The 27,932-nt window shown below is 33.1% G+C and overlaps 1 protein-coding gene across 2 annotated transcripts; it reads left to right on the forward strand.

Annotated features, from left to right (window-relative positions):
• The first annotated feature begins 21,459 nt into the window (after positions 1-21,459).
• On the forward strand, positions 21,460-27,794 carry LOC145937132 (uncharacterized). 2 transcript variants are annotated; one of them, XR_014425502.1, is made up of 3 exons: positions 21,460-23,269; positions 27,509-27,612; positions 27,698-27,717. XR_014425502.1 is itself a non-coding variant. In XM_083040006.1 (3 exons), the coding sequence occupies exons 1-2, from the start codon at positions 22,094-22,096 to the stop codon at positions 27,575-27,577; spliced, it is 1,233 nt and encodes a 410-aa protein (XP_082896132.1). In that variant the 5' UTR covers positions 21,460-22,093; the 3' UTR covers positions 27,578-27,612; positions 27,698-27,794. The 2 variants fall into 2 exon arrangements, 1 of the variants encoding a protein (XP_082896132.1); XM_083040006.1 differs by having other exon boundaries at positions 27,521-27,612; positions 27,698-27,794.
• Positions 27,795-27,932: the final 138 nt, after the last annotated feature.

Raw genomic sequence — 27,932 nt, forward strand, 5'->3', positions numbered from 1 at the left:
GCAGTGGTATCAACGCAGAGTACTCCTCTCTCTCTCTCTCTCTCTCTCTCTCTCTCTCTCTATATATATATATATATATATATATATATATATAGAGAGAGAGAGAGAGATATATATATATATATATATATATATATATATATATATATAAATGGTTTATATATATACGAGTGAGAGATTGCTGGAGGGGAAGGGGAATGAGGAATTGTAGTTATGTTTACTTACTCTTTCCTCCAATTTTGCTTCGCTCTTTTCCTATTCAATTTTGTCATTGCTTTTATTATTGTCATTGTCATTACTATCAATGCAATCATCACTATGCAATACATCGCTATTACTTTTCAATATTTTCGCCCTTGATAAATTTGATTGTTCTAATAATATTTCAATTCAGAAATAAGAAATACATTAATAGTTATACTTGTAGTTAATTATTATTGTAGTTAAATATTAAAAATTAGGATGTTTGATACAACCTATAAAAAAAACTTACACTGCACAAATAACCTTAAAGATAAGATAAATGAACTTATAGTTAGACTAAAACTAAACTATTGGTGGTAAGAGTTAGAGGTAAGAGCGAGTACTGAACAACATTTTCTTATGCTTAATGGCGGTCTCTTATAGATATTAAAATATATTAAGTTAAAGATAAAAAAATATGTAATATAAAAACAATAAATATTCAATTCACAAACAGCCTGTCCAATATATTAGATTTTTTTGCTTTATTAAATTGATGAGTCTATCGTATGCTAAATTAGCAAATTTTCAGATGATTAACAAAGGCTTCTACGCAACACATAATTTTAAGCGGTTTAATATTTCTAAAATATTTTCGGATAATTAGTCAGTATAAGAGACCCAGCTTCACGTCTGGGAAAAAATATAAGAAATCGGCAATTAAAATATAAGGCAAAGTTATTCGATATTCTTACCTCTTTATATCAAGATCAAGGTCATCCATGCTATGTAAAATTTTCTATAGAGATTTACAGGATTTTAATTAAATTTAAATTTTAATATATTATTAGAAGGTTACATTTATCGACAGATGAAACATATTACAATTGAAATATGGGAATAACACAGAATCCAATTCTGTGTTTGTTAGAATATTTGTTAATGTGCTTACCTTGTTGCAAAATTTGTACATATTCTGCACGCCTTTTCTCTACATCATTATTCCCAAAAGTATAGTGTGGGTCTTTTTCTAAAAATATGTCCTGTAATATAGCCTATAAAAAAATATAATGTAATAAATACAATTATTTATAAATTAATTATAAACATATTAGCATCAATTATATTTTAATTATATAATAAGGTTTATTCCATGCTAATGGTTTTTGATGTAGTATTTTCTGTATTTATGAAAATGCAAACTGCTGCAATGTGTTTGCATTTTCCTATTCCCGCATTACAATTACAGAAAGAGCTTTTAATAGACCGATCTTCATTCAGTTATATGAATAAAAAAAGTTAAGGTCTATATTTAAGATTATTACATAGAGAGAATTTTCTCTTAGAATTTACCCTGAAAATCATGAGACAATATGGTATGGAAAGAATTTTACGAGAATCTCTCTGATTAATATTTATCACAATAAAAATAATAATATTTATTACAATAAAATATGTTTCATTAATTTTACTATGCAGTTTGGTAAAATTAATCAAATATGTTTTATATTTTATTGTGATAGATATTATTATTTTTATTGTGATAAATATTAATCAGAGAAATTTTCATAAAATTCTTTCCATACCATATTGTCCCACGATTATCATAATTTTCAGGGCAAATTCTAAGAGAAAGTTCTCTTATAGTGTAGTATTGCTATTTATATATATGCAATTTAATAAAAAAATATTGGAATTTCAACTATATACATTTAACTGTATATATATATATTATATATATACATATATCTAGATCTATTTTAATTCGATAAGGTGGTTCATTTATACTAGTTTCGCGAATGATAGATCCTTCGACAAATCTATATTCGGGATCAAAATATTTTTAAAAACATTGAATACATGACGATTCTTTACAAATCGGCTACCTTTTGAAATACTTTTTGATCAAAATCTATCAGATTTTATTGCTGAAAATCCACACTGAATAATAACCATTATAAATAATATTTAATTACAATGTAATTTGTTATTTATAAAAGACCCAAAAAGTGTACAATTGTGCCGCTTAGATAGCGCTTTCGTTGATTCGCCGCGATCCGCATCTAACAATCTAATAGCGTATAATAATTCAGTAAAGTATGGCCAAAATAGGTATAATATGCTTATTAGATCATACCAAATGACAGTGTGCGTGAGTACACATTACCAGGCGCGCGGCTCATTGACGTGCGCCATTTTAGCAGAGCTTTAGCACTCTGCGCTATTTGGCCATACTTTACTGAACATAATTAAATGTTATAGAAAATCATTTATATTTATATTAAATGTTATAGAAAAAAATTGTTCAGGACTTTTCGACTTAATTTTTGGTAAGGAATAACGCTATGTACTTAGTGGGCGTGAATTAAGTGACATCCTGCATATAAATATGGAAGATACGGGAAAATGTTAGACAAAAGTCGTAGGATGTCAAAGAGGATGTCTTATCGTAAACATATCCACATAGCATATTTTATCCAAAGGATATCTACCTCCACTTTTCGGTTGGTAAGTTATTTGTCGGACATACTGTATGTGTGCGTGTGTGCTTGCGTGTGTGTATGTGTAATAAAAGAAGTAATTTTTATGATCGTACCATATTTAAGTGTCTGATGTATTCGAGGCAAAATAATCCACAACTATTTCGTCCTTTTTTTTGTTGCGGCACTTTCGGATACTGCAAAAATATAAATTTTAGCATTATCCTATCAACATTCTCATCAAAGAACTTGTACATTAAAGAAGAAATAATAATGAAATATATACATACATTTATATTTTTGGATGATGCTTCGTGGTACGTAATGGCATCTCTAATTTTTCGCGCGTCATTCAATGTATGTGATTGATAAGAATTTAAAATAGCAGCGGCCATACAGTATCTGAAAATATTTTTAAAATTATTTTTAAAATAAATATCAAAAGATAAAAAACATTAGGAATAGTTAAAATACATGCATATCGTATAACGTATGCACACACATTTATATAAAACATGTGTTTTAACTTCTTTTCTAATATTATTTTAGAAATACATTACTTACTCGCTTAAAATGTCCTTTTTTAATAAAATGATATAATAGTGAGAACTAAAAAATAAAATAAAATATAATAACTTATGTAATATATAGTATTAAAATATAATTATATTCATATAATTATAGTAATATTTTATTTATATAAGGATGGCTTTACAAAAGTAGGAATCTTTTGCGGCTCTTACTTTTTTATACTTTAATTAACATTAAATTGGATTATATTTTCAATACAAAATAAGATAATAACTGAGTATACATATATAGACAAATAAAAAAAAGCAGTAATGTATTTATTATTAAAAATTATCTTATAAATAAGAAATTCTCAGTTTCCTGGTGTGTCACACACACACACACACACACACACACACACACACACACACACACACACACACACACACACACACACACACACACACACACACACACACACACACACAAATCCAGAATTCAAATTACAACACACCGTCACAAAATAATTTTTACGCTCTCAGTGAAATAGTTACTTGTGTACCGAATGAATGAATTTAAAATAAAGTTAGCGTACGTCAAGTTTGGCGGCGAGTCGTCATTTTTTTTCATTTTTTATTTCATGATCTGTTGAATGATCTAATGAATATGTGTAAGGCTGGTTCTACATTAGTCGCAGAGAGAGAGAGTGTCGTAAGTATCGTAAGAAATTGACGGATCACAGTCTATTATTCTCCTTGCGATCGAAGAATAATAGACTGTGATTGGTCAATTTCGTACGATTCTTACGACTCTCTCTCTCTCTGCGACTAATGTAGAACCAGTCTTAAATCCGTCAACTTTTCAGTCCCCTAGTAAGTGTTACATTAAAAGATTATTGTTTTTATTATGTTTTATTTAATTTAAATTATGTATAAGTTTAACTTTTGTTTTTTCCTCATCTATTTAAAACCTCTATATAATTCAAACAAGATATTTTTAATTTATAAACCTCAAAATTCTCAGTCTCCTGATTCTCAGTCCCCTATTCTAAGTTTCCTGGAAAACAATATGAGAGGAAACTAAACCGAGGAATTGATAAATGTATATTAAAACGAATTTAACACTGTGTTTAAAGAGCATGTTTCTTGGTAGTTATTGGCAATTATGTTACTATTTTACTTACTTATTCAATATTCTCCTATAGAAGAAACATTGTAATTGTAACTGTAGAAGATTTCTTTTTTTGTAAAAAAGATATCAGTTTTTAATTTAAATACAACGTTTTAAGTAGTTAATCGTTAATTCTTTTATCTAAATCTCAATTCCTTGGAAATCTTTCCAATCTCTTGACCATATGTTTTAAAAGAATGCTCATAAAATCATAAATATATTTTATATATTTAAATCATATATATATATATATATTTTATTGACTGGCTGCTTTTACAATAATAATAATATATCTTGTTACACGTCATAAGCCAGTTACAATCCATTAAATGTATCAAAAGAGGTATAGACAAAAAACTATTAAATAATTCCTATTTTTGTAAAACGACCCAATAATTATAGCAAAATCATATTTATATAATTATAGTAATATTATATTTATATAATTATAGTTGCAAATATTACAGATGTATATAAATACTTACTTATATACGCCGCAAATTAGACCGTAAACATGACTTTCTAACAATTTTCTAATAATACTATTGGGCGTCTTCCTCTGAGCGTCTCTTAATAAAAAAATCAAAAACCATAATTCTCCTATTTTTATAAAAGATTTTAAATTGTCTGGTATAAAACGACGGAGTAAATAACTGATTGTAGAATCGCGAATAAGTCCATTATGTAAAATTTCATCTATCCGTTGTTGTCTTTTACATTCATCGTCATTAAATAAAGATTCATTTCTAAACACAAAACATATTAAGCGATTTATTACTATACGCGACAGTGTATGAGCGTGTGCTTGCGTGTATGTGTATAGGGGAAAGTATGCTAAATCGTATCGTTCGTTAAATCGTACCTCTACTGTATTTTTTAACAGAGTTAAAATATTTTAATATGTTAAACATTGTTGTATCAGAGCTAGTCTCACTCGATGCCGCAAAATTTGTTTTCCTTCTCAAGCGATCCGTTAAATTGTGTGACATCAATCAATTTATTCTGTGTGATTTTCATATAATATTTGACAATTCGGCACTCCATGCAAAAGCTACCACATTGACAAAGATAAGCAATTAAACTTATTATTAAAGAATTTTTTCATATTATTTAATCCTGTATATGGAAGCGTTGAAAAATAGGCAAAATGTTTTAAGGATTTTGTTTTCACAAATTGAACAAAGCAATGGAAGTTCGGTAAAACGTACCACTAACTTTTTCATATGCCATACGGGTACGATTTATAAATTAATTTTTTTCTTTAGATATAGTTATTTTTTCTTTACATTCAGGTGGACGACCGAAGAAAATATTATCAAATTTTATACCCATATTGAGATAATATTTACACTAAGAAATTTTTAAAGGCTCTTTCTATATTAAATATGAATATTTAGAAATTAATTGGCTATAAGAGCCGTACGCGGATGTCGATGCGACGATTTCAACAAAGATTAATTTTCGTTGAAATTAATTATTTCGAGATATTTCGTTGAGATAATACTTATTTATATTTTTGTGTGATACAAAAAATATATTTGGTAAATATTTGAAGAGAACTTATTATACTGATTATAACTATGACATTCTTATAGCTGTTTTGTTGCAGACTGAGAACTTTAGTAAAAAATAAAACTTTATCTTTGTTACAAATTTTTAAATTTATTGTTAAAGGTACGATTTATAAGTTTATGGATAGATGGGTACACTTTAACAAACCGGCATTGAAAACCGTACCACACAAATTCCACTATTTCTTAATTTATAATTTACAATATAAAACAATGATGTTCATGTTTAGCGTATATCGTTGACAAAGAACTATAGTTTCAAATAAATGAAAAATTTTGTCATTTATTTCTTTGATAATTTTATTGCAATTTTAATATTTACCTTAAAGGATACGATTTAGCATATTTCCCCAATATTATACATAAATATATACATACATATACGCACACACATTATTTTTAAATGAATATATATATGTGTGTGTGTGTGTGTGTGTGTAAGTGTGTGTAAGTGTGTGTAAGTGTGTGTAAGTGTGTGTAAGTGTGTGTAAGTGTGTGTAAAGAGCAGAAACATATTTTATAATTAACATGAATACTTACAAATATTCTTTTCTATTCTTATTTAGTTCAGATTATTTTTCCGTATTAGTATAGTTATTTTCTCCACCACTCTTACTTTGAAATATGTCGTCCTCAATAAACTGAAAATAGAAAATCTAATATATTCAATATATCTGTATAATATATCATTAACATTTATTACACTGATTTCAAGTGTTTTCAATATAAAATTTTTTATCCTTATTTTTATATGTATATTTGTGCAAAATGTCAAGGAGATGGATCCTATTTCAAACCTTAATATTTCTCTGGAATCACGAACCGCCTTTGAATGAAATTGTTACCACTTTAGAGGGAAGATCATAGAGTTTCAAATGATCACCGCATTCACCGCTAAATGCCTCTCTCAGAGCGTTACTGTTTAACAGACTCAGTAATTCGCAAGCGATTAGAAATAGGGCCCATCTTTGTATATTAAATAATATATTTATAATAAAATAATAATAAAATTATAATAAAATTATAATAAAATTATAATAAAATTGCTATATGTTCATACTCCCTGTATATTTATAAAAATAAGAATAAAGATAAGAATAAGGAAAATTTTATATTGAAAACACTTGAAATAAATGTAATAAATGTTATCCAACAAAGAAACATACATATGTATAATTATTTGTATAAAATTACATATATGTAATTGTATATGACCTTATATAAATTTTATTTTTAAGAGAAAATATGTAGCTATACTAGTTGCAATTTACATAGTGTTTCGGATACTTACGATAAAATTATTTTTAGAATTTTCTGGTGTGGAAGTTGTAAGTTTTTCCAGATTTAATGTTTGTTGGAAATTGATTTTCTCTTCTGTTGGTAAATTTCTGAAAAATTATTATAACATTATAGATATAACATATGTATATGTAACGTTGACATTACATCTATGTTATATCAGATGTTTGTTGTGTTAGTGGTGGTAATTTTATAGCAGATTGGCGGCAATAGTTTCACAAAACATTCTGACGATCTCTGACTAGCTCTGCTGCATTTTTGCCGCCAATCAAACACTGTCTCCTAAATCAATATCCTCCATCAATATTTTCGTCAAACATCTTTTATATTTAAAAAAAAAGAAAAAATAGCGCAAACATGCTTTCTCAAGCAAGAGAAAAAAAATTGTATTTATCACTAATTATGAACTTGTATATTCTCTATAGAAACAAGTTTAAAAACGGTATTTTAACATCTTTTTTTTCGCTATGTGCGAAGAAGCGATTCGATGTTTTAACTCTATCTACAAAATGTACAATATGTTTGATGATAATATTGATATCTTAATTTTGCTTTTGCTGCAGTACACGGACGTGCCACAATAAAAGCCGAGAAAGAATAGCTGTGGATTATTCTATGTTGAATACATCCGAAATATATCAAAATAGTAAGATCTTAAATATTACCATTTTCGTTACACAAGCACACACGCGCAAACACAAATATTGTCTGCTAAAATTATCTTTAGGTATTTTGATCATAACTTTCTTCAGAATGCATCGAATGTTCTCAAAATTTTACAATTGTTCAGGCGGAATCACGCATTACAGGTTTAGTTGTCGGGAAAACTGTCTCGTCAAATCATGAGCTCAACTCGCGTTTAGTATTGTCCGCGTCAACCTTGTAATTCGATTCGAGCAATATCGAGAGACAAATAAAACGAAAGCGATAAACAGGGCCACGCGTCCTCCAAAGAGAATCGGATACAGAACCGTGCTAGAGCAAATCAGCTGACGTAAACATGCCGCGTATAGAAAAAAGGGGATCGGTTAAGACCGATGAAAAAGGCCTCGCTCTGTTCGTTGTATACCTCTGCCGAAAACGGACACGACGCGCTTTTAGACAAGAGAACCGCTATTCCTGCTGTCGCTCACAGAACGCGAATTCATCGTGAAAATTATCGCGCGCTATCTTTTAGAGTCGCTCGCTCTGAGATACTTCCGGTGACGACAGACTCGATCCGAAGTCGCTCGCTTCTGTTCACGCGTCATCGCGCCTAATTACAGATTGTATTTTTTTGTGTTTTTTTTTAATAAACGTGTGTTTTCTTTTCCACTACACCTTCGATTTGTGCTTCACTCGTTCCTCACTCATCGCGCGAATATAATTTCGTCCACGACGAAACAACAATGGACATCTGCCCAAATAAAATAGCGTGTATAAATATTTTAGCATTATTTTTAAAACTTTATATTTTATATTTAAATTTTAAAATATAATGTATAATATATATATTGTGTTGTAATTGTAAATTTATTTGTAAATTCAAAGTTAGAAGTTATTAATTTATTATTATAACATTTAGCGATCTCTATAAAAACGATGTCTAAAGTAAGTGCTAAAATAGTTGTAGTATTAGCAAGAATCATTCTACCACTATTATTGCTTAATACATTTCAAAGACTAATTTTATAATTATTGTAAAACTGTTAGAGCATAAAATAGTACAATTATTATTTAAGCTTTCTTCAATAAAAACTTCACAAAGAAATTCTAAATAGCATGTAGAAAGCATGCATACACAACATGCATGTATTTAAGCTTCTATATTTACAAAATTCTTGTCCAGCAAAAGATATGTAGAATCATCTTAACACAATTATTGCACAAATATCCTGTCTAGATGGAAGATTGTACATAAGGTGTAGTGAGATTTGACAAAATACGTCATGATTTTGAATTTTTTAATATTTTTCCCGAATCGCACATTTGTGCTTTCTTTGTTTTTTGTGTAGCAGTCATTTATGCAATCATAACCTAGTTTTAATTAATAATAAATTAGTATATAAGCTGGCTATATGAGAGCCCAAACGCGTTTAGAGGAAAGCGTATTATTTAAAATTTAAATGATAAAGGTAATATAATATAGCAAATAGTGAGTATGCACGTGCGTGCGCGTGTGCGTGCGTGTGTGTGTATAGGGGAAAGTTTGCTAAATCGTACCGTTCGATAAATCGTACCACTATTGTTATTCTTTAACAGAGTTAAAATATTTTAAAATGTTAAGCGCTGTTGTATCACATCTATTTTCACTCGAATGCCTCAAGATTTGTTTTCTTTCTCAAGCGATCCGTTAATTTGTGTGACATTAATGTATTTATTATGTGTGATTTTTATGTAATATTTGGCAATTCGGCACTCCGTGCATAAACTATTACATTGATAAAGATAAGCAATTAAACTTATTATTATAGTATTTTTTTTCATTTTATTTAAGCCTGTATATGGAAGCGTTGAAAAATCGGCAAAATGTTTATATGTTAATTTTTTTCACAAATTTAACAAATCAATGTAATAAAGCGATATCAAATTGCAAGGTCACCAGACGATAATTAAAAAATGACAGTAATTTAATCGACCAATTCTGGCAAAAATCAATGTAAGTTCGGTAAAACGTACCACTAACTTTTTCTTGTATCATACAGGTACGATTTATAAATTAATTTTTTTATTTAGGTATAGTTATTTTTTTTGTATATTTAGGTGGACATCCGAAGAAAATATTATCAAATTTTATACCTATATTGAGAAAATACTTATTTATATTTTTGTGTGATAGGAAAAGTATTTCTGGTAAATATTTGTAGAGAACTTATGACTATAAATATGGCATTTTTATAGATATGTTTTGTTGCAGATTGAGAATTTTTGTAAAAAATAAAACTTTATCTTTGTTACAAATTTTTAATTTTATTGTTTAAGGTACGATTTGAAAGTTTATGGATAGATGTGTGTGTTTGTGTGTGTGTGTGTGTGTGTGCACACTTTAGCAAACCGGTATTGTAAATTGCACCACACACAAATTCCATTATTTCTTAACTATCAATTTACAATATGTTTAGAATAATGATGTTCATGTTTAGCGTATATCATTGACGGAGAACTAAAGTTTCAAATAAATATAAAAATTTTGTCATTTTTCTTTTTGATAATTTTATTGCAATTATAATATTTACCTTAGAGGGTCCGATTTAGCATACTTTCCCAAATATTATATATATATATATATATATATATATATACTCGTCAAAAAAATTATCGCAACACGTAATTAATATCAAAATTTAGCATAAATTCAAATAAGCGTATCTCTGCCAAAAAATTGCATAGTTTGACGAATTCTACGGAATGTACTAAATTTTTTTCGCAAATATCATCATAACTATCGTAAAATATGGACTTTTCTCTACAAATTTAAAAAAAAATTGAATACCGTATGATTTTTTTTCGCGAAGTTACAGCATATCAAAGTTACCTATGCATTTTTGCCTATATATTTAATTACCGCCAACATTAGCATTACCCGATGGGCACTACGGGGAGGTTGCTGGTCGGATTTTGCCCATCGTGGGTATGTGTGTGTGTGTGTGTGTGTGTGTGTGTTGGGGCAGGGATATATGTTCGTATTTAAAATAGTGTATTTCTGCCTCGTCTTCGGATGACCTTTTATGGGAAAATGGCTGCATGATTTTGAAAGACTACCAATTTCCAGCAATTGGAAGCAGCCCTACATCGAATATGGTTCGAAATTCTGCAAGCCACAATTAGAGCCTGCATTAATATGCGTGAGCGCCTGCAAGAGGTCATCCGAAGATGAGGCAGAAATATACAATTTTATATACGAACACATATATCCCTGCCCCAACACACACACACACACACACACACACACCCACGATGGGCAAAATCCGACCAGCAACCTCCCCGTAGTGCCCATCGGATAATGCTAATATTGGCGGTAATTAAATATATAGGCAAAAATGCATAGGTAACTTTGATATGCTGTAACTTCGCGAAAAAAATCATACGGTATTCAATTTTTTTTAAAATTTGTAGAGAAAAGTCCATATTTTACGATAGTTATGATGATATTTGCGAAAAAAATTTAGTACACTCCATAGAGTTCGTCAAACAATGCAATTTTTTGAAAAAAATACACGTCCCTCCTTTTAAAGGGATGGAGAAGTTCCTTAAAGTAGAGACTTTACCCTTTAAAACAAAAAAAAAAATTTTTGAAATACGACAATTTTTCGCGGAGATACGCTTATTTGAATTTATGCTAAATTTTGATATTAATTACGTGTTGCGATAATTATTTTGACGAGTGTATTTAAAGAGCACAAACATATTTTATAATTAACATGAATACTTACGAATATTCTTTTTCATTTTCATTTATTTCAGATTGTTTTTCCGGATTAGTATAGTTTTTTTCATCGCCGCTCTTACTTTGAAATAAGTCGTCCTTAACCTGAAAATAGAAAATCTAATTAATATTAATAGATTAATTTTATTTAAATCAGTAACAAAATTTTTTAAGTTTTTCGTATTGCGATTTTGTTGAGATTTTGATTTCGCGTACAGAGAGGGTTTTTAATGGGTGAGAGACCTACACTCCCTCGCTACACCGGGGATGCATAACACATTTTTTACATCTATTGCAAATAAAATAACTGTGTAGTATTCACGCGCGTAGCGCGGACTTAAAAGCTAGTTATATATAATTGTATATGACCTTATATAAATTTTATTTTCAAGTGAAAATATGTATCTACTCATTGCAAATTATATAGTGTGTCAGATACTTACGATAAAATTATTATTGGAATTTTTTGGTGTAGAAGTAAAAAATTTTTTCCGATTTAATGTTTGTTGAAAGTTGATATCCTTCTCTGTTGGTATATTTCTGAAAAATTATTATAACATTATAGATAAAACAATAAGTGTACGTTACGTTATGACATTACATCTATGTTATATTAGATGTTTGTTGTGTTAGTGGTGATAATTTTATAGCAGATTGGCGGTAATAATCTCACAGAACGACTTTCTGACGATCTTTGACTAGCTCTGCTGCATTTGTGCCGTCAATCTGCCTTTAAATCAATATTTTCATCAAACATTTTTATATATTAAAAAGAAGAAAAAGAAAAGAAAAGAACGCAAACATGCTTTCTGAAGCAAAAGAAAAAAAATTGTAATTATCACTATTTATAAACTTGCAAACATGCAAACATTTACCATATATATTTTATTATAAAATATATAAATTATAAAATAAGTTTTTATGTTAATTTAAATACTTACAAAAACACATCTTTTGTAAATATATTTTGTTTGTCCGATGCATTCTAAAAATATAAAATTTTATATATATTAATAAATTTCTATATACAGAGTGTTTTGTAACCACAGTGAATCACTGATGTACAGTTAGATCTCCGGTGTCATTTGGAGACAATCATTTCTCAGCGAAAATGTCAAGGGAGGTAATCATTTCTTGTATTTTCTTGATATTTGCTATCATGTATCTTTGTAACTAAGCCTTAAATTAAAATTATGTTAAAGTAAATTCTATCTGAAATTAACTGTAGAATGTGATTTTATTAATATTATATTTCAACAAGACTTAGTTTGAGAAAAACCTTGTATTTTCAGTCGCTTATAATTTGAAAATTATTTACTCAACATTTTCACTGAGTAAACATCGTTTCCAAATGACGTCGAGACTCTACTGTAAATCAGTGATTCGCTGGGTATGGGACACTCTGTATATTTAATATGTTTTTAATGTGTTTAATATATATTTTTAATTATAAATTTTTAATATATTTAATATACAACAAAGTTATATTAGAATAAATGGATCATTTACAGTATTGATGTCTGTTTTGGTGAGATCTGTTACATGTAATAAATTATATTGTAATTCAGACAGAGCTGGAACATTTCTTACGTCTTCTCTACTTTTGTCTAAAAATTTTCTGAAAAATTATTAAAACAAATCTTAAATTTTTATAAACTATTGCAAAAGAAAATACATTTTCTTATATATATATTTTGATATATTATAAAGTATACATATACATTTACATATACATGTACATATACATGTACATATACATGTACATATACATGTACATATACAATACATTTTCTATAAGATCTTGATATATTATAAAGTATACATATATGTATACTTATAAACATAGGTATATATACTGTATATACATATATAATATATATATATGTTTCCGAGTCTCGATTTTATTATAATATAAATACATTTTATTATAAAAACTATAACTCGTAAAATAATATTTTATATAATTAATGTGAATACTTACAAATTTTGATTAAGACCGGTTTCTTCGTTTTTTTTGCTTGTAATATCCTGTAAATGAAAATAAAAATAAAATATAATTAAGATGATTGTGTGTGCTGATATATTGAAATGCAATAAATAAGTTTATGGACCAGCTAAATGAACAAGTAGGAAGATGTCAAATTAAAAGATGTGTGAATGATAGTTCTCATTTATTAAATCTACTTTATTCAAATATAAACGTTTCGACTTTACTTATTGTTAGTCTTCTTCAATATATAAAGTAAAAATCGCAAGTAATTAAAGTGAATGATTAATCAGCACAATGTGTAGATCAAACCATAACGGCGAAATAAATATATAATCAATATATGTGTGAAGATTAAAACATAAGGCCAAAGACAATTCTAGGTGATTTAGGGTCATAAAAATGAAAATGTTATAGAACGAGAGTAAACAACAATAAAAAACCATGACGGTATGTAAAGCCTACGGCACACGGTGCGTGTTTTCGTGTTAAATCGCATGCGAATGACCATGCGATCTAACATGCTAGCTAACATGCTAGCTATGAAGCTAGAAATTTTGTACACTGCGTGCTGTCATGCGTGTTAGCATGCTAGTTTTCAAAGATAGAACCGGTGCTATTTTTGCTGCGTGATTTGTGAAATAAATCAAATATCATGACATGTGTCAATTAGCAATGCACGACAGTAAGTCGTTACATATACATATATTATTATTATTATATATATATATACACACACAATATTATATTATTATATATAATATTTCGTATAATAATTTAATAATTGTATGAAACGGAAACTAACAACACTGCCATCTTAACAGCACGCAACGCAGCCCACAGAAAAGCGCGCAACGAATCTATCAGCAAAACTAGCAAGAAAACACGCACCGTGTGCCGCAGGCTTAAGAACTTGGTCAAAGAAGATAAAAGAATTTTTTTAAATAATGCATACCAACAATGTGAAATTCAATTATGACAGAGTTAAACTGTTAAACACGAGAGTTATATGAAAATTTATTACTTACATCTGAAACTTCAATTAACTTCTATTCACGAAATTGCAAATTCTCGAGTTTAAAGCTAAATTATCAGTCCGTTTCTACCGGTTCTGTTTATTCTAAAGCAGTTCTCGTATAGTTTTTGATATATTCAAGATACTTTAACAGATTTCTGTTAATTAACTCAATTAAAATATACTTTAATTAACTACTTTTGCCCGTCAATGCATATTTTTTAATTTAAAACTGAAAGTCCAGTCGATTTTTAACATTTCTGCTTATTCTAAAGAAGTTCTTGTATAGTTCTTGATATATCCAAGGTACTTCCATGGATTTCTGTTAAATAAACCAATTAAAAATTACTGTAATTAACTTCTTCTGCCCGATGATGCATATTTTCTAGTTTAAAGCTGAGATACCTGTCGATTTTTATCAGTTCTGCATATTCTAAAGCAGTTCTTGTATAGTTTTTGCTATATGCAAGGTACTCTTACAGATTTCTGTTAATTAACGCAATTAAAAATCTTTTGAATTAGTTCCTTTTGCACGAAAATGCAAATTCTCGAGTTTAAAAGTAAAATACAAGTGCATTTTTATGTGTTCTGCTTATTCTAAAGCAGTTTTTGAATAGTTTTTGATATATGGTACTTTTACAGATTTCTGTTAATTAAAACAATTAGAAATTTTTGAAATTAATATCTTCTGCAAGAAAATTTATTTTGTTAAGTTTAAAACTGAGACACGAGTCGATTTTTAATAATTCTGCTTATTCTAAAGCAATTCTCGTATAGTTCTTGATATATGCATGGTATTTCTATATATTTCTGTTAAGTAGAGCAATTATAAATTACTTTAATTAACTACTTTTGCCCGTCAATGCATATTTTTTAATTTAATTTTATACATGCTGGAGATCAATGCGCGCTTCTATTCTCGAGTCGAACATGAGACGATAACATGCTGTTCCAGAGCAGTGATTTTGGTCAGCCGGAATAGCGGTACACGCTCGGCGTACGTCGTTCCCCAGTGAGAAATGGTGGTCGAATCGATGTCGATTCGACGTCGAATCAACGTCAATTTGGTTGAATTGATGTCGAATTGACGTCGATTCGACCAATCATTTCTCGCTGGGTCTCGAATTATTATTATGTTGTTGCTGCTTTCCGCGAGGCGCACACGTTATTCATGCCTACTGTATTAATTTAATTATTTATTTATTGACATATTAGCTGTCATATAATAACGTGCCGAATTTTATATATTCACAGAATATGGCAAAAGACACTCACTCCTGGAAATGGATTTATTTCTGTGGAATCAACGACACATCCAATATTAAATGTTGTGTCACAAGATATATACTCTTAAACGTGATTATACTCATGTGAAAAAACATGTCAATGATTATCACAAAAATATCCCACTAAAAGATAAGAAAGAGTGGCTGCAGACTTTTCATACAACGGACCAATACAATAAATTAAAATGCACGTTGTGCAAAGATAAAACAGTTACAATTATTTTTAAATTCGGTGAAAATGCTACCAAACACCTAATAGATGATCACAGCATAGACCAACTAGAGGAACAAAATCATTATAAAGAAATTGGTCCACTCATAAAAATTTTAGACGATGGTACATTAAAATGTACCTGTCGTCCAAATATCTCGTATGAAAATCCAATTGAATTTAAATCACATTTATTAAACATACACATTGTAGACGATAAAAACAATAATATAGTAGTAAGTAAAATAGTAAGTAAAAAAGTAACTTACTTTTGGACAATTTTTACTTTTACAGATCTGTCCTCCCTATTTACTGAGGTACCATTTATAAGATACTGGATTTCTGTAAAAAAAAATATATATATTATATATATTCACATTTATTTTATTTTTACAAAACAATTAGAATAGAAGTTATAAAATAAGGACAGATCTTAAAAAACAAAAAGAGTCCCAAAGTAAGTTTCCCTATAAAAAATTCGGGGTCTACAATAGAGTCGTAAAGTCATAAGTTGTAAGAAATTAGCCAATCACAGTCGATTATTCTCTTTACATTCAACTGTGATTGGTCAATTTCTTACGACTTACGACTTTACGACTCTAGTGTAGACTCCGCAGAAAGAAAACTTTTGGACTAACCCTTGATTTTTATAGCAACAGGAAACAAAAAAAGATCAACCATATAGGTCTAAATTGAGATCTTTTAACAAGGAAAACTTGGTATGTATTTATTAAGTTTCATATTAAAAAATATAATTAATGTTTTTTTAGCAAGATTAAAGTGTTTTTTTTTTTTTTACAGAATGATGTTACAAAAGAAGTTCTTAAAGGAGATGAAATTAAAGAAACAAAAAGTGCAAAAGTAAGTTTCTTTATTTTTTTCTAAATTTTTCTAAGTTTTAAATTAAAACCCTAATAATTATATTGCAGAAAAATATTTATAAAAAACCGAAAGTTACAATATGGGATGAGAAAGAATACCCCTCCACATCTACTAAATGTGAAAAAAAAAAAAATAATTTATTAAATCAAGAATTTTTTTATTATACAGACAATAGGATATATATATATTAAAATGTTTTAAAAAATAACTTTTTATATTTAATATTAAAATGTTTTAAAGAAATATTAGGAGTCTCTCGCGTGCGCCGAGCCGTGCGGACGTGTCTCGATGAGCTCCGCATACGAGGAGGAATATTAATTGAAGTTTTGTAGTTTTGACTACTAAAATTGTGTTACACGGCATATAGGAGTGATTATCTGTCGACAGATATATTATTTGTGCGGTTTTGTTAGTTAATTATTGCATAATTAACGATAGAGTGCTGCTGGCGGTTGTCGCTGGCCATGACGTGGCAGAGATACGTATAGACTTTGTGCTAATGTGATAATTCTATTAGTACTACCCAGTGTATTGGGAATGACTTTTTGGCAATAATAAACTTTGATAGTTATTATTTTCAAGTGAATTAATTTTAGAGACAGTATATATTCTGGTACTCTCATAAGCGTGTCCTCGATTCAGTGGAATTGCATCTTGGTGGTGCTGCAGACTATTAACGGGGCTTATTATAGTGATCGTTAAATAACGGTAATGTATATACATTAATTAAGAATTTAATTAATTATTAATTGTGGTGACTGACACGTCATATATGCCACGTAAGACGATTGACATTGAGGTGGTATTCAAACTACGTGATGACGTACATGCACTCGCGCATGCGTTTGTGCTACGATTAACATTTGAGGTCATATACTTGGTGTCGCGTAAATTCTGCGCGTTTATAAACTGTGGAATAGCCAGAAGTTAGGTATCCTAGGATAGCTATTGCATGTCTGGCTGAGACTATTGTGCACTTGTGCATTGCTGGGATGTGATAAAGTGATAAATATATCATTTAGGACGTTGTTAACAATAGCATGGTTCGAGACATTTAGACTACATGGTATATGTTAGATGGACTTTAGTAATTCTTGCTGAGTTTATCTTATCTTGCGATTTGTTTTGTTTTGATACAATATTCTGATACTCTACTCATTTATAATAATTTCATGTTTAATATACTTGAGATTGGCAATCTTGTGAGAGGTGACAGCACAATCCATTGCTTTACAGGGTTTGTGAGAGTTTATACAACGGGTGTATCAAAGTACTTATTACTAACTTCTAGAAATAATCTTTTCTCTGATTAAATTACGTTACTATTAAGTGTTAGTATTTTATTTAGTGTTCCATTGATGAAATTGTATTACGGCTTTAAAACAATTACAATTGTTCTGTATTATTCTTGCAAATTATTTTGGTTGTATTTCGCTGTCACGGGATATATGTTTTCTGGGCGGTAGTAATCATAGGCTTTGGCGTTGCTGTTGGAAGGTCCGCAGGATTACCATGTTATTAGCTCGATGGACCTAACAACAAGAATTTATTATAAATAATATACGCATAACTATTTTGTAAGTGACTCACAGATGCTCAATGGAATAACTAATTAGTTTCGTTATTTTGATGCTCAATATAAGATATCTCTAAGGGGAATATTATTATTATAATATTGATGAATAAAGTATTAATATATATATATATATATATATATATATATATATACTGGTTGAACTTGTTGTCGTTATTATTATTAGTATTAATAGAATTAAAGTTGTTCGAGCTGATACAGGTGTCACATATAAATAGGTTAATTTGACGTGCGATAATAGATATCAAGTCTATCTCAATATTGAATTGTTGAATTTAATATTTGCAGGCGTAATGTTGAGGAGAATTTGACATTCCTCATTTTATTTTATTGTATTTTGTTTATATATAATAGAATTAATTATTGTATATTATTTTGAGATAAAATATCTAATATCATATATATGCTACCAAATATAAAGCGGCGCTTTGTTAATTTATGCTTAAATAAGCTTTTGTTCCTTTATTTTATCATAATTTGTTTATTTTGTTTATTACACAGTCTCTTATATAACTATTGGTTATACATACTGTTGTTGATATTAGCAAACACGGTTAATTTGTTAATTTATGTTAATTTACACTTAAATGATTATTATTAATAATTATTGATATACGAGAGGTTATTTTGCTTCACAACACGTGGTTATCTGTCACGGATAATATTAAAGCGTTCGAACTGTTAAGCCTAGACCACAGTACTTTGGAACCTACACTAAGGTCAGTACACATGCAATTAAAGCACTCCATGAGACTTAATTAAGATAATTATTGATGAATTTATTTGTTTATGTGATACTTAAAATCTGTTTTTGAATTATTATTAGATTAAATATGTTAGATAGCGTGAAATTTATGGTATTTGTATGAATCATGGTCCAATAATTTTGGACAAATTTTGTTTTTGTTGATTTATACACTTTAGACCTATTACTGATTTATCGTAGTTGTTATATTGCGAATTAATCAACTGTAAACTTGTTACTAAATATTAAGGTCTGTACACAGGATTGTTTTGTTATTACATTAGCGTTTTATATAATTTAATTTAAGGATCGAGGATGGGATGATGCATCGTGGAAACCTTATTCTTTAGAAGAGAGCTGTTTGAGGACCCTCTCTGGGGTGCATCATTCCATCTTCTCGTTGATCTCGTTGATCTTTTGGATACAATCTATATCTAAATGAATAAGTTGTAAGACAAGTTTGGTTATTATCTGGTGTGTGCTGTTCGGGTAGCTGGGCGGACCGTTGCTTCAATCTCGCCTTTAATTGTTTACATTTTGCGGTCCTCTGCTCACACTTATGTGAGTATTTGAAGGATCCGTTATTCGGCGGGTCTTCTGGTCTGTCGGGCTGTCTGAGCGATCATATCGTGGTGACTTGGTGAAATCTCTCTGGCTATTAGGGGTCCTCGTTAATTATTAATTTAATTCACTGAGTGATCCTCGCGGACGGAGGATAATTTTTGGTCTTTATTAAGTTTCTTGATTATTATAATTATTTGGCTAAAATGACCCACTTATTAGACATTGATGATTTCATTGAACAAATTTTGCGGCAGGGAACTACCCCTGAAATCGTTACCGAGAAAGCTGTTACAGCTCTGCGTGATCTTGAAGAGGGCAGTTCTTTAAGAATTAAATGCAAAATAAGAACAGTTATTGCGTATGTTAAGATTCTTTATGATTTCGGCAATAGAATGAACTTGGCGCGATTAATATTACTAAATAGGCAGAGACAACAAGTGCTTAATTTGAAAGATCTAAATGCAGAAATCAGTGTTTTACGTGAAGAATCGTCACAATCTCCCTCTGATCCTTCATCTGATGTAAGTACTGCGAGACATGAAGACGCAACGAGTGTCTCATGGGATTCTCGGAGATTTTCGATGAATTCTGCGACAAGGGATGAATTATATAATGTGCTTAGGGAAATAGTTGTTGCTGAGAGAGAAGATCTACTATCAGATACAGATCGTAGCATCGTTGTTGTAGCTAATAAAACCAGACGATCTGTTAGCCTTAACATAAGCGATCCTGATAGTAATGAGACGAAGAGCACTCTCTCATTAAGTTTTGGTCGGACGGATATTTCTATGATGACTGGCGAGAAAATGGATACGATGGGAAAGACACTCAGTTCAAAAACCGAACTTAAAATGAATATGGCTGAGTCTGATACAGAATTTAATCACGGGGGGGATTCGGAACCCACCGAACGGCGCAGTGGCACGGTACCCGGTGCTGCTGTGTCGTCATCCAGCGAGGGGCAGGCTTGTGAACTGCCAGCAGGTTCACAGGCTGATATGGCTACTGCTGATGATGGTAATTTAGAATTTATGACGACTGGCGATCTACTGGACTTGAGTACATATGATAGAGGAATGGATTTGACGCGGGAATCCAGTGAAGTCCCGTTGGGTGACGCACAGGCTGAAATTGCAGGCCTCTCTCAAATATCTAAGGAGGACGGCGACAATGAAGGCGGTGGAAAAGGTAAAGAGGTGAAGACTAAAAAATTTCCCCTCCCTTTGCCTGTACAGATTAAAAGGAGGGCAGTCTCTTCACCACCAGACGATACTGAGTCAAGCAGGCCTAGGAAGACTCAAATAGTAGATGTATCCACGGCAGAAGAGGATGTTGATAATCTGTGTAAGGAGGTTCAAGAGGAAGAAGAGGAGGAGATGGATGTTGATGCTTCATCGGCTCCAAATCCCACTGTTGCTGAGACTGGTGTGGAGGCGGTTGACGTTCGTTTGCTGTCTTCCACTTCACCGGAGAAGTCAATAATTCGCCTTCCGTCAACCTCCCCGGAGGAGGAGGCTAAATCGCGTAGAAGTACGCGGATTAAGTCTAAAAAGACTATTGATCCGGTAAATTTCGCAAGTATGCACAAAAATATAAAAAGACTAACAACTACAGAAATTTAGAAGAGGATAATGAGAACGATTGTAATAATTTTCTTTCTGATGGTAACACTAGTGATGTGAGTGCTCGTAGTAATAAAAGTAGAGCAGTTTTAAGCATTGTCAATGCTCTCGTTACGGGGAGATATGAGGGAAAACTAGAATCCTCCTCTGACGAGTTCTCCTGTAATGCAGAAGAAAGTAAGAAGATTAAGGCTTGTAAAACGGAAAAGAAACCATCTCCTAAAGTTAAGAAGAGAACCACACAAACATCTAAGAAGGCCGAGGAAACAGGCGAAGATGAGGCTTTTGTTACCGAGAGTGATTGTGCCAAGGAATTGAAATTTGACAGAGAGGATTGGCTTAATTGCTCTGCTTCTGACCTGGGTGCCAGAATGCTTGATTATCTGGCAGAATAGGACAGGCAGAGGAAAAAGTGCAAGTGGTCCACCATTATTAGTGGCAGGTTCAAAAAGTTACAAGAGGTCTCTATCAATATCACTAAGACTCTTCTTGAAAAATTGGAAGCCAAAGGTGATATAATTCACCTTCGAAATAAAAACTATGAACTTGAAGGGAAGTACAAAGAGGCAATGCGGAAAATCGACAGACAGGAGGAGGAAATTAAAGAACTCCGCAAATACATTTTGGAGTTACGAGGTGAGATAAACTTATTCAAAGGCGGCGGAGGATCTTTCGTGGCTTCCGAGCCCTTCTCTGCGGCTAAGCGCTTAGAGAAGGCACGAAGGGTAAAGCCAATAAGAGACTCTGAAAGCATTACGCCTGTAGAAATAGAAGGAACTACCCAGGACAATATATCTATGGAAGTGGATAACATGCAAGATAACATGCAGGAATTAAGTACGCCAGGTTGCTCCAAGGTTGATGATTATATGACTCGCAGGGATGATTGGTTACCTGTTACCTCTGTTGACCTAAATACAAAGGATAGACATTTCCCTCTGATTACTTTACAACCGAAAGGAAAAAGGGAAAATAATAGGTTTAAGAAATTAGATAGAGTTACTAACATTCGTCTAAATGAAGAGAAAATATGTCCGAGCGATGAGAAAATATTCAAAAAACCGAGTAATGTAATTGGCGTGCGTGCGAGTGATGTAAATAAGGGAAGCGGTGTTAGAATTATAGAAAACATTCAACTTATTCCGCCCAGATTTAACATACGTTCCAATGCTCCGAAATTCAACCGGGTAGCTGATAAGGATAGGTATAATAATAACAATGATAGGGATGGCAATGCTAAGTATAATCCTAATAATGATAACGGTAACGGGGTTTCGGTTGATAGAAGGGGTCAGCCTAGAAATAGGAACAAGAATAAAAATAGTAGATCGGAGCCTATTTCAGACGCGGCCGAGTCGGATTCAGGGGTGTCTAAGAAGGCTAACCCTAATCGTAAGGTGGTACGCAAGGTCGCAAAGAAACTAATAAAACCTGCGGTGGTTACCATAACTGGTAAACCCGGCGGATTTTCATATGCTGAAATCCTAAGGAAGGCTAGAAGCAACATTTCTCTCGGTTCGATTGGTATCGAGGATACGCGAATGAGAAGAGCGGCAAACGGTGGGATCGTGATTGAGATTCCCGGCCCAAAAGGTGGTGAGCTTGCTGGGATATTACAGGCTAAACTTACCGAGGTTCTTGAGGACGAAGCCCGTGTCTCTAATCCGCAGGCTACGGGCGAAATTCGAATGAGAGGTATCGATCCATCGGCAACTAAGGAGGAAGTCTGCGAGGAATTGTCCAAGGTAAGTGGGTTTTACCTTCTTACTTCAAACTGAGCAATGTATCGATGATGCGTTCCGGTATGGGGATTATTTGGGCGCGGTGTCCTCTGGAGGCGGCTGTAAAGCTTGCTGAGATGGGACATATCTACGTTGGCTGGACGAAAGTTAGTGTCGAATTACTTCGAAAAAGACCGGTCCAGTGTTTCAAATGTTGGCGGTTTGGTCACGTCAGGACCAATTGTAATAATCCAGCCGACAGAACCGGGTCGTGTTTTAGGTGCGGTTCACCGGGACACGTTTCAAATGGATGTGATAGACGCTTCAACTGTGTAATATGTGCAGAATCAAACAAAGATCCCAATCACCGAATGGGTTCCGATATCTGCCTTAATAATCAGGGCTTCCTTAGCGGCGTTCAGTCGGTTCAAAGGCTCAGACTTCAATCGGATCGGAGGTTCGTGTCCGAATCTGATAACCCATAATGTCGATTAATATCATTCAAATTAACTTAAATCGAAGTTGGTACGCACTTGATTTGCTAAAACAATTTATGCGTGAAAAGGAAGTAGGTTTTTCCGTAATATCTGAGCCTCCTCAAGGCGTAAGAAGTTCGACACGTTGGTTTTGTAGTCAAGATGGTTTCTTAGCTATTTTGTGGCGTAGCGAAGCAACTAGTAATCATGTTTGTAGATGCGTATATCGCGGTAACTACATCATCGCGGTTTCTTGTAGAGATATAATAATAATATCCTGCTACATTTCTCCGAATGTTTCATACGACCTCTTTGTGGAGTTCCTCGATGAACTGGACGGCTACACTCGCGGATTATCGGGAAAATTTCTCGTTTGTGGGGATTTCAATTCTAGATCCGCTTATTGGGGCTCTCCCAATACAAATAGACGCGGAGAACTTTAGTTTCGCTGTGTGGTCTGCTGTTCGCGACATACGGTTAGTGAACTACGGTATTGTACCCACTTGTGGGCGACCGCAGGGGAGTTCTATCGTGGACTTAACATGGGCCTCGACTGGGTTGGTTCCGCATATTTCGGACTGGAAGGTCTTGGGGGATGTGGAATCGCTCTCGGACCATCTGTATATTCTCATTAAAATCAGTGAGGATGGCGAGTGTAGACGCGGAGATCAGCGTGTCAGGAAACGTTGGAATTTTAAAAAGCTAAATCCGGCATACTTCATGGAAATTTTAGAACTCATTAATGATTTGGCTCCTCCGGAGGAGGATTCCTTGTTACCAGATGAATACGTTAAGTGGATAACGCGTTGCGTGAAAGATGCGTGCAATCTTGCAGCACCTAAAGTTTCATGCGTTAATTTCAAACGTAACGAATACTGGTGGTCTGAGGAGATTGCCTCCCTCAGGCGGGATTCAATCTCTGTTCGCAGGAAATGGTGCAGGGCTAAGGGTCGTTGCAGCCCGGAGGAGCTATTCGTTAAGAGGGATGCGTATCGGATTGCCAAGAAGACCTTGCGTATTGCCATTAATAAGGCTAAGAATGGGGCCTGGAATGACCTTATTCTCACTTTAAACAAAGATCCTTGGGGTCTTCCTTATAAATTGGTATTAGGAAGGTTACGAAGGGCATGTCCAGGTATCTCGGAGGTTTTAGACGTTGAAGACCTCCGGAAAGTCGTTGATAAATTGTTTCCTAATAACATCATGGAATACGATAGACCCGACTTGTCAAACTTAGAATGGAATCTGAATTGGAAAGTTACAGTTAGAGATGTCCAGGAGTACGTATCCAAAAGACTCAATAAGAACACGGCTCCTGGACCTGATAATATTAAATTTAAGGCTTGGAAACTTCTCCCGCATACTATGATCAAACGAGTGGCTGAATGTTTCACATCTTGCTTCGAACGTGGTAAATTTCCGGATATTTGGAAAAGGGCGGTTCTGGTCCTTATACCTAAGGGGGAAGTTATACTATCGGCGGACATTAAAGCCAGACCTATTTGTCTGCTTGACGAATTGGGCAAAGCGTTTGAGCGTATTATCACGGAAAGGCTTAACGAGTGGATTAATCAAAATCCCAACTATGCGCTGTCGAATAATCAGTTTTTCTGTAGAGGGAAGTCCACGATAGACGCTCTCGTTTCGGTTCGTGATAGCATAGGCGATGTAATCGATAGGGATGGGGTAGTCATAGCAGTCAGTCTTGATATAGCTAATGCCTTCAACTCTGTCCCGTGGAAGGTCATTCTGACTGCGATGGAACGGAAAAGATTCCCCGAATATCTGCGCCGTGTGGTTTCCGACTATCTGTAAAATAGGTACATTATCTACAAAGATAATACGGGTGCACTCCTCGAGAGACCTGTCGTGGCGGGTGTTCCGCAGGGGTCGGTCTTAGGGCCACTCCTGTGGAACATTGCGTTCGACAGCGTTTTGAACTTAAGACTCGAGGAAGGATGTCGAATTATTTGCTATGCGGACGACACTCTGATTACAGCCTCTTCTGACAGATTGTATGACGCACTTATCAATGTTAACTTACAAATTTCTTCAGTTTTACGACATATGAGAAATCTAGGTCTTACTGTGGCCGAAAATAAGACTGAAGCTGTGGTTTTTTACAAGAAAAAGTCGCGTGCGATGCCGATTATTACCGTGGGCGACTCGAGAATCGAGACGAAAACGTCTATGAAGTACCTAGGAGTAATGATTGATAGTAAATTAAGCTTCCGAGATCATTTTGACTACGTCGGAGTTAAATTGGGTAGGATGGCGCGCATTGGGCCGGCTAATGCCAAATCTCCGCGGTCCTGCGGAGAGGAAGCGTCGACTGTACGCAATGGTAATGACATCCGTCGCGATGTATGCCGCTCCCGTGTGGGCGCGTAACTTTACATCGGCTTCAGAAAAGATACTGCGACCGTTGCGCGGCCTTCAGCGCATTGTGGCGCTTCGAGTCATATCCGCGTATAGGACGGCTTCATTTAGCGCCGCGGCCTTGCTGGCACGGATGCCTCCGTGGACCCTGGAGGCTTCCCTGCGTAATAGGGTATACGAGCGGGTGACCGCTTTAAGAGGTACGGAGGATGACACCCGAGACTCAGTTGCGGCGATTAGGACGCAAGAGGCAGAATTGTTAATTAAACAGTGGGATGTCTTGCTGAGCAGCCCCGGATCATGGGGTCAACGCACAATTGCGGCGATTAAACCTAATTTTAGGCGTTGGCTGGCACGTAAGGAAGGAGGTGTGACATTCCATATGTCACAACTCCTCACAGGTCATGGGTGTTTCGGACACTATTTACATAAAATAGGCAAACGGGATTCTCCTGCTTGTTGGCACTGTCCGGCTAGAGATGATACTGCCGAGCACACTTTGTCGGAGTGCATAGCTTGGGTTGATTATCGTTCCAAGATAATAACAGATTTGGGCCTCGACGCTAATGATAGGTTGGGTTGTAATAGTAGATAGGGTTATAGATGATGAAAATAATTGGAACGCATTTGCTGAATTCGCTAGCAACGTTATGAAGGATAAGGAAGATGAGGAGCGAAGAAGGGAGAGAGCATTAGGGACTCCTCCTCCTTCTCCCGACGTCTCCTCATCGGAGTGAGTGTTGTATGAATGTGTTTCCATGTTCTTTTGTATCCTTATTTATCCAACTTTATTTCTTTGCCTAGAGTGTTAACCCATCATATTTGTAACAGATGATTTGGGCGGGGTGCTTGGGCCGTCATTGCACGTTGCAATATATGATGGGCGGGACGGGGTGGCATTGCACAGTGGCGCAGCTTTCGTCCCTTGAGTTCGTGGACGTGACTCTTGCCCGGTTACGTCCAGTAGAGTCATGTTCTTGTATTTCGTGTATTTATGATACAGACACTTGGAGTCTTCCAGAAGTATGCGACGAGCGGCCCCTGGAAGGCTGCTGTATAGTGTTAGATAGCCATCGGTGAGGTTTAGCGCGGTCGGGGTGTAGTCTCCTGCTACCACCCCATCCCCGCATAACCCAAAGTCTCCCCCGAGGCGGCGGATATGTGTAGAGCACATTCCTCATCGTAAAAAAAAAAACAAAAAAAAAAAGAAATATTAAATGTATATTTGTTAAAAATTTGGTTTTTTGCTTCATTTAAAGCAGCAGCAGTTGCTAATGTGACACCCATTCGATTAAAAAAGCGAGCAATTTATTTTTTAAATTATGTACATATAAAATTTCGACTTTTATTTTTAAGATTGTATTAGCGACTAATATAACAGAGACTTCATTGACTATGGATAACATAGTGTATGTGATAGATCCTGACTATGCAAAGCAAAACAATTTCAATCCACGCACCGGTATGGAAAGCTTAATAATCGTACCAATCAATAAAGCATCTGCGAGTCAGGTAATATTTCTCTTAAAAAACTTTACAATGTTTTTTTATAATTATACACATACAATTTAAATAAGAGTAAAAAATGGAATTTTAGAGAGCAGGACGTGCTGGTAGAGTAGCACCTGGCAAGTACTTCCGCTTCTACACAGCTTGGGCCTATCAGCACGAACTTGAAGACAGCACTGTGCCCGAAATTCAAAGAATTAATCTCGGTAAGAATTAACAAAAATATACAAAGTTACATTATGAAATTGTAAAAATATATTTTTATATTCTTTAAATTTAATTGATCAAAATATTTTATTTATATAGGCAATGCAGTACTTACT

The sequence above is a fragment of the Prenolepis imparis genome, unplaced genomic scaffold (genome assembly GCF_030444845.1).
Source record: "Prenolepis imparis isolate NDT839.2.m4 unplaced genomic scaffold, iyPreImpa1.0 SCAF_6, whole genome shotgun sequence".
In the NCBI taxonomy this organism is placed as follows: Eukaryota; Metazoa; Arthropoda; class Insecta; order Hymenoptera; family Formicidae; genus Prenolepis; species Prenolepis imparis.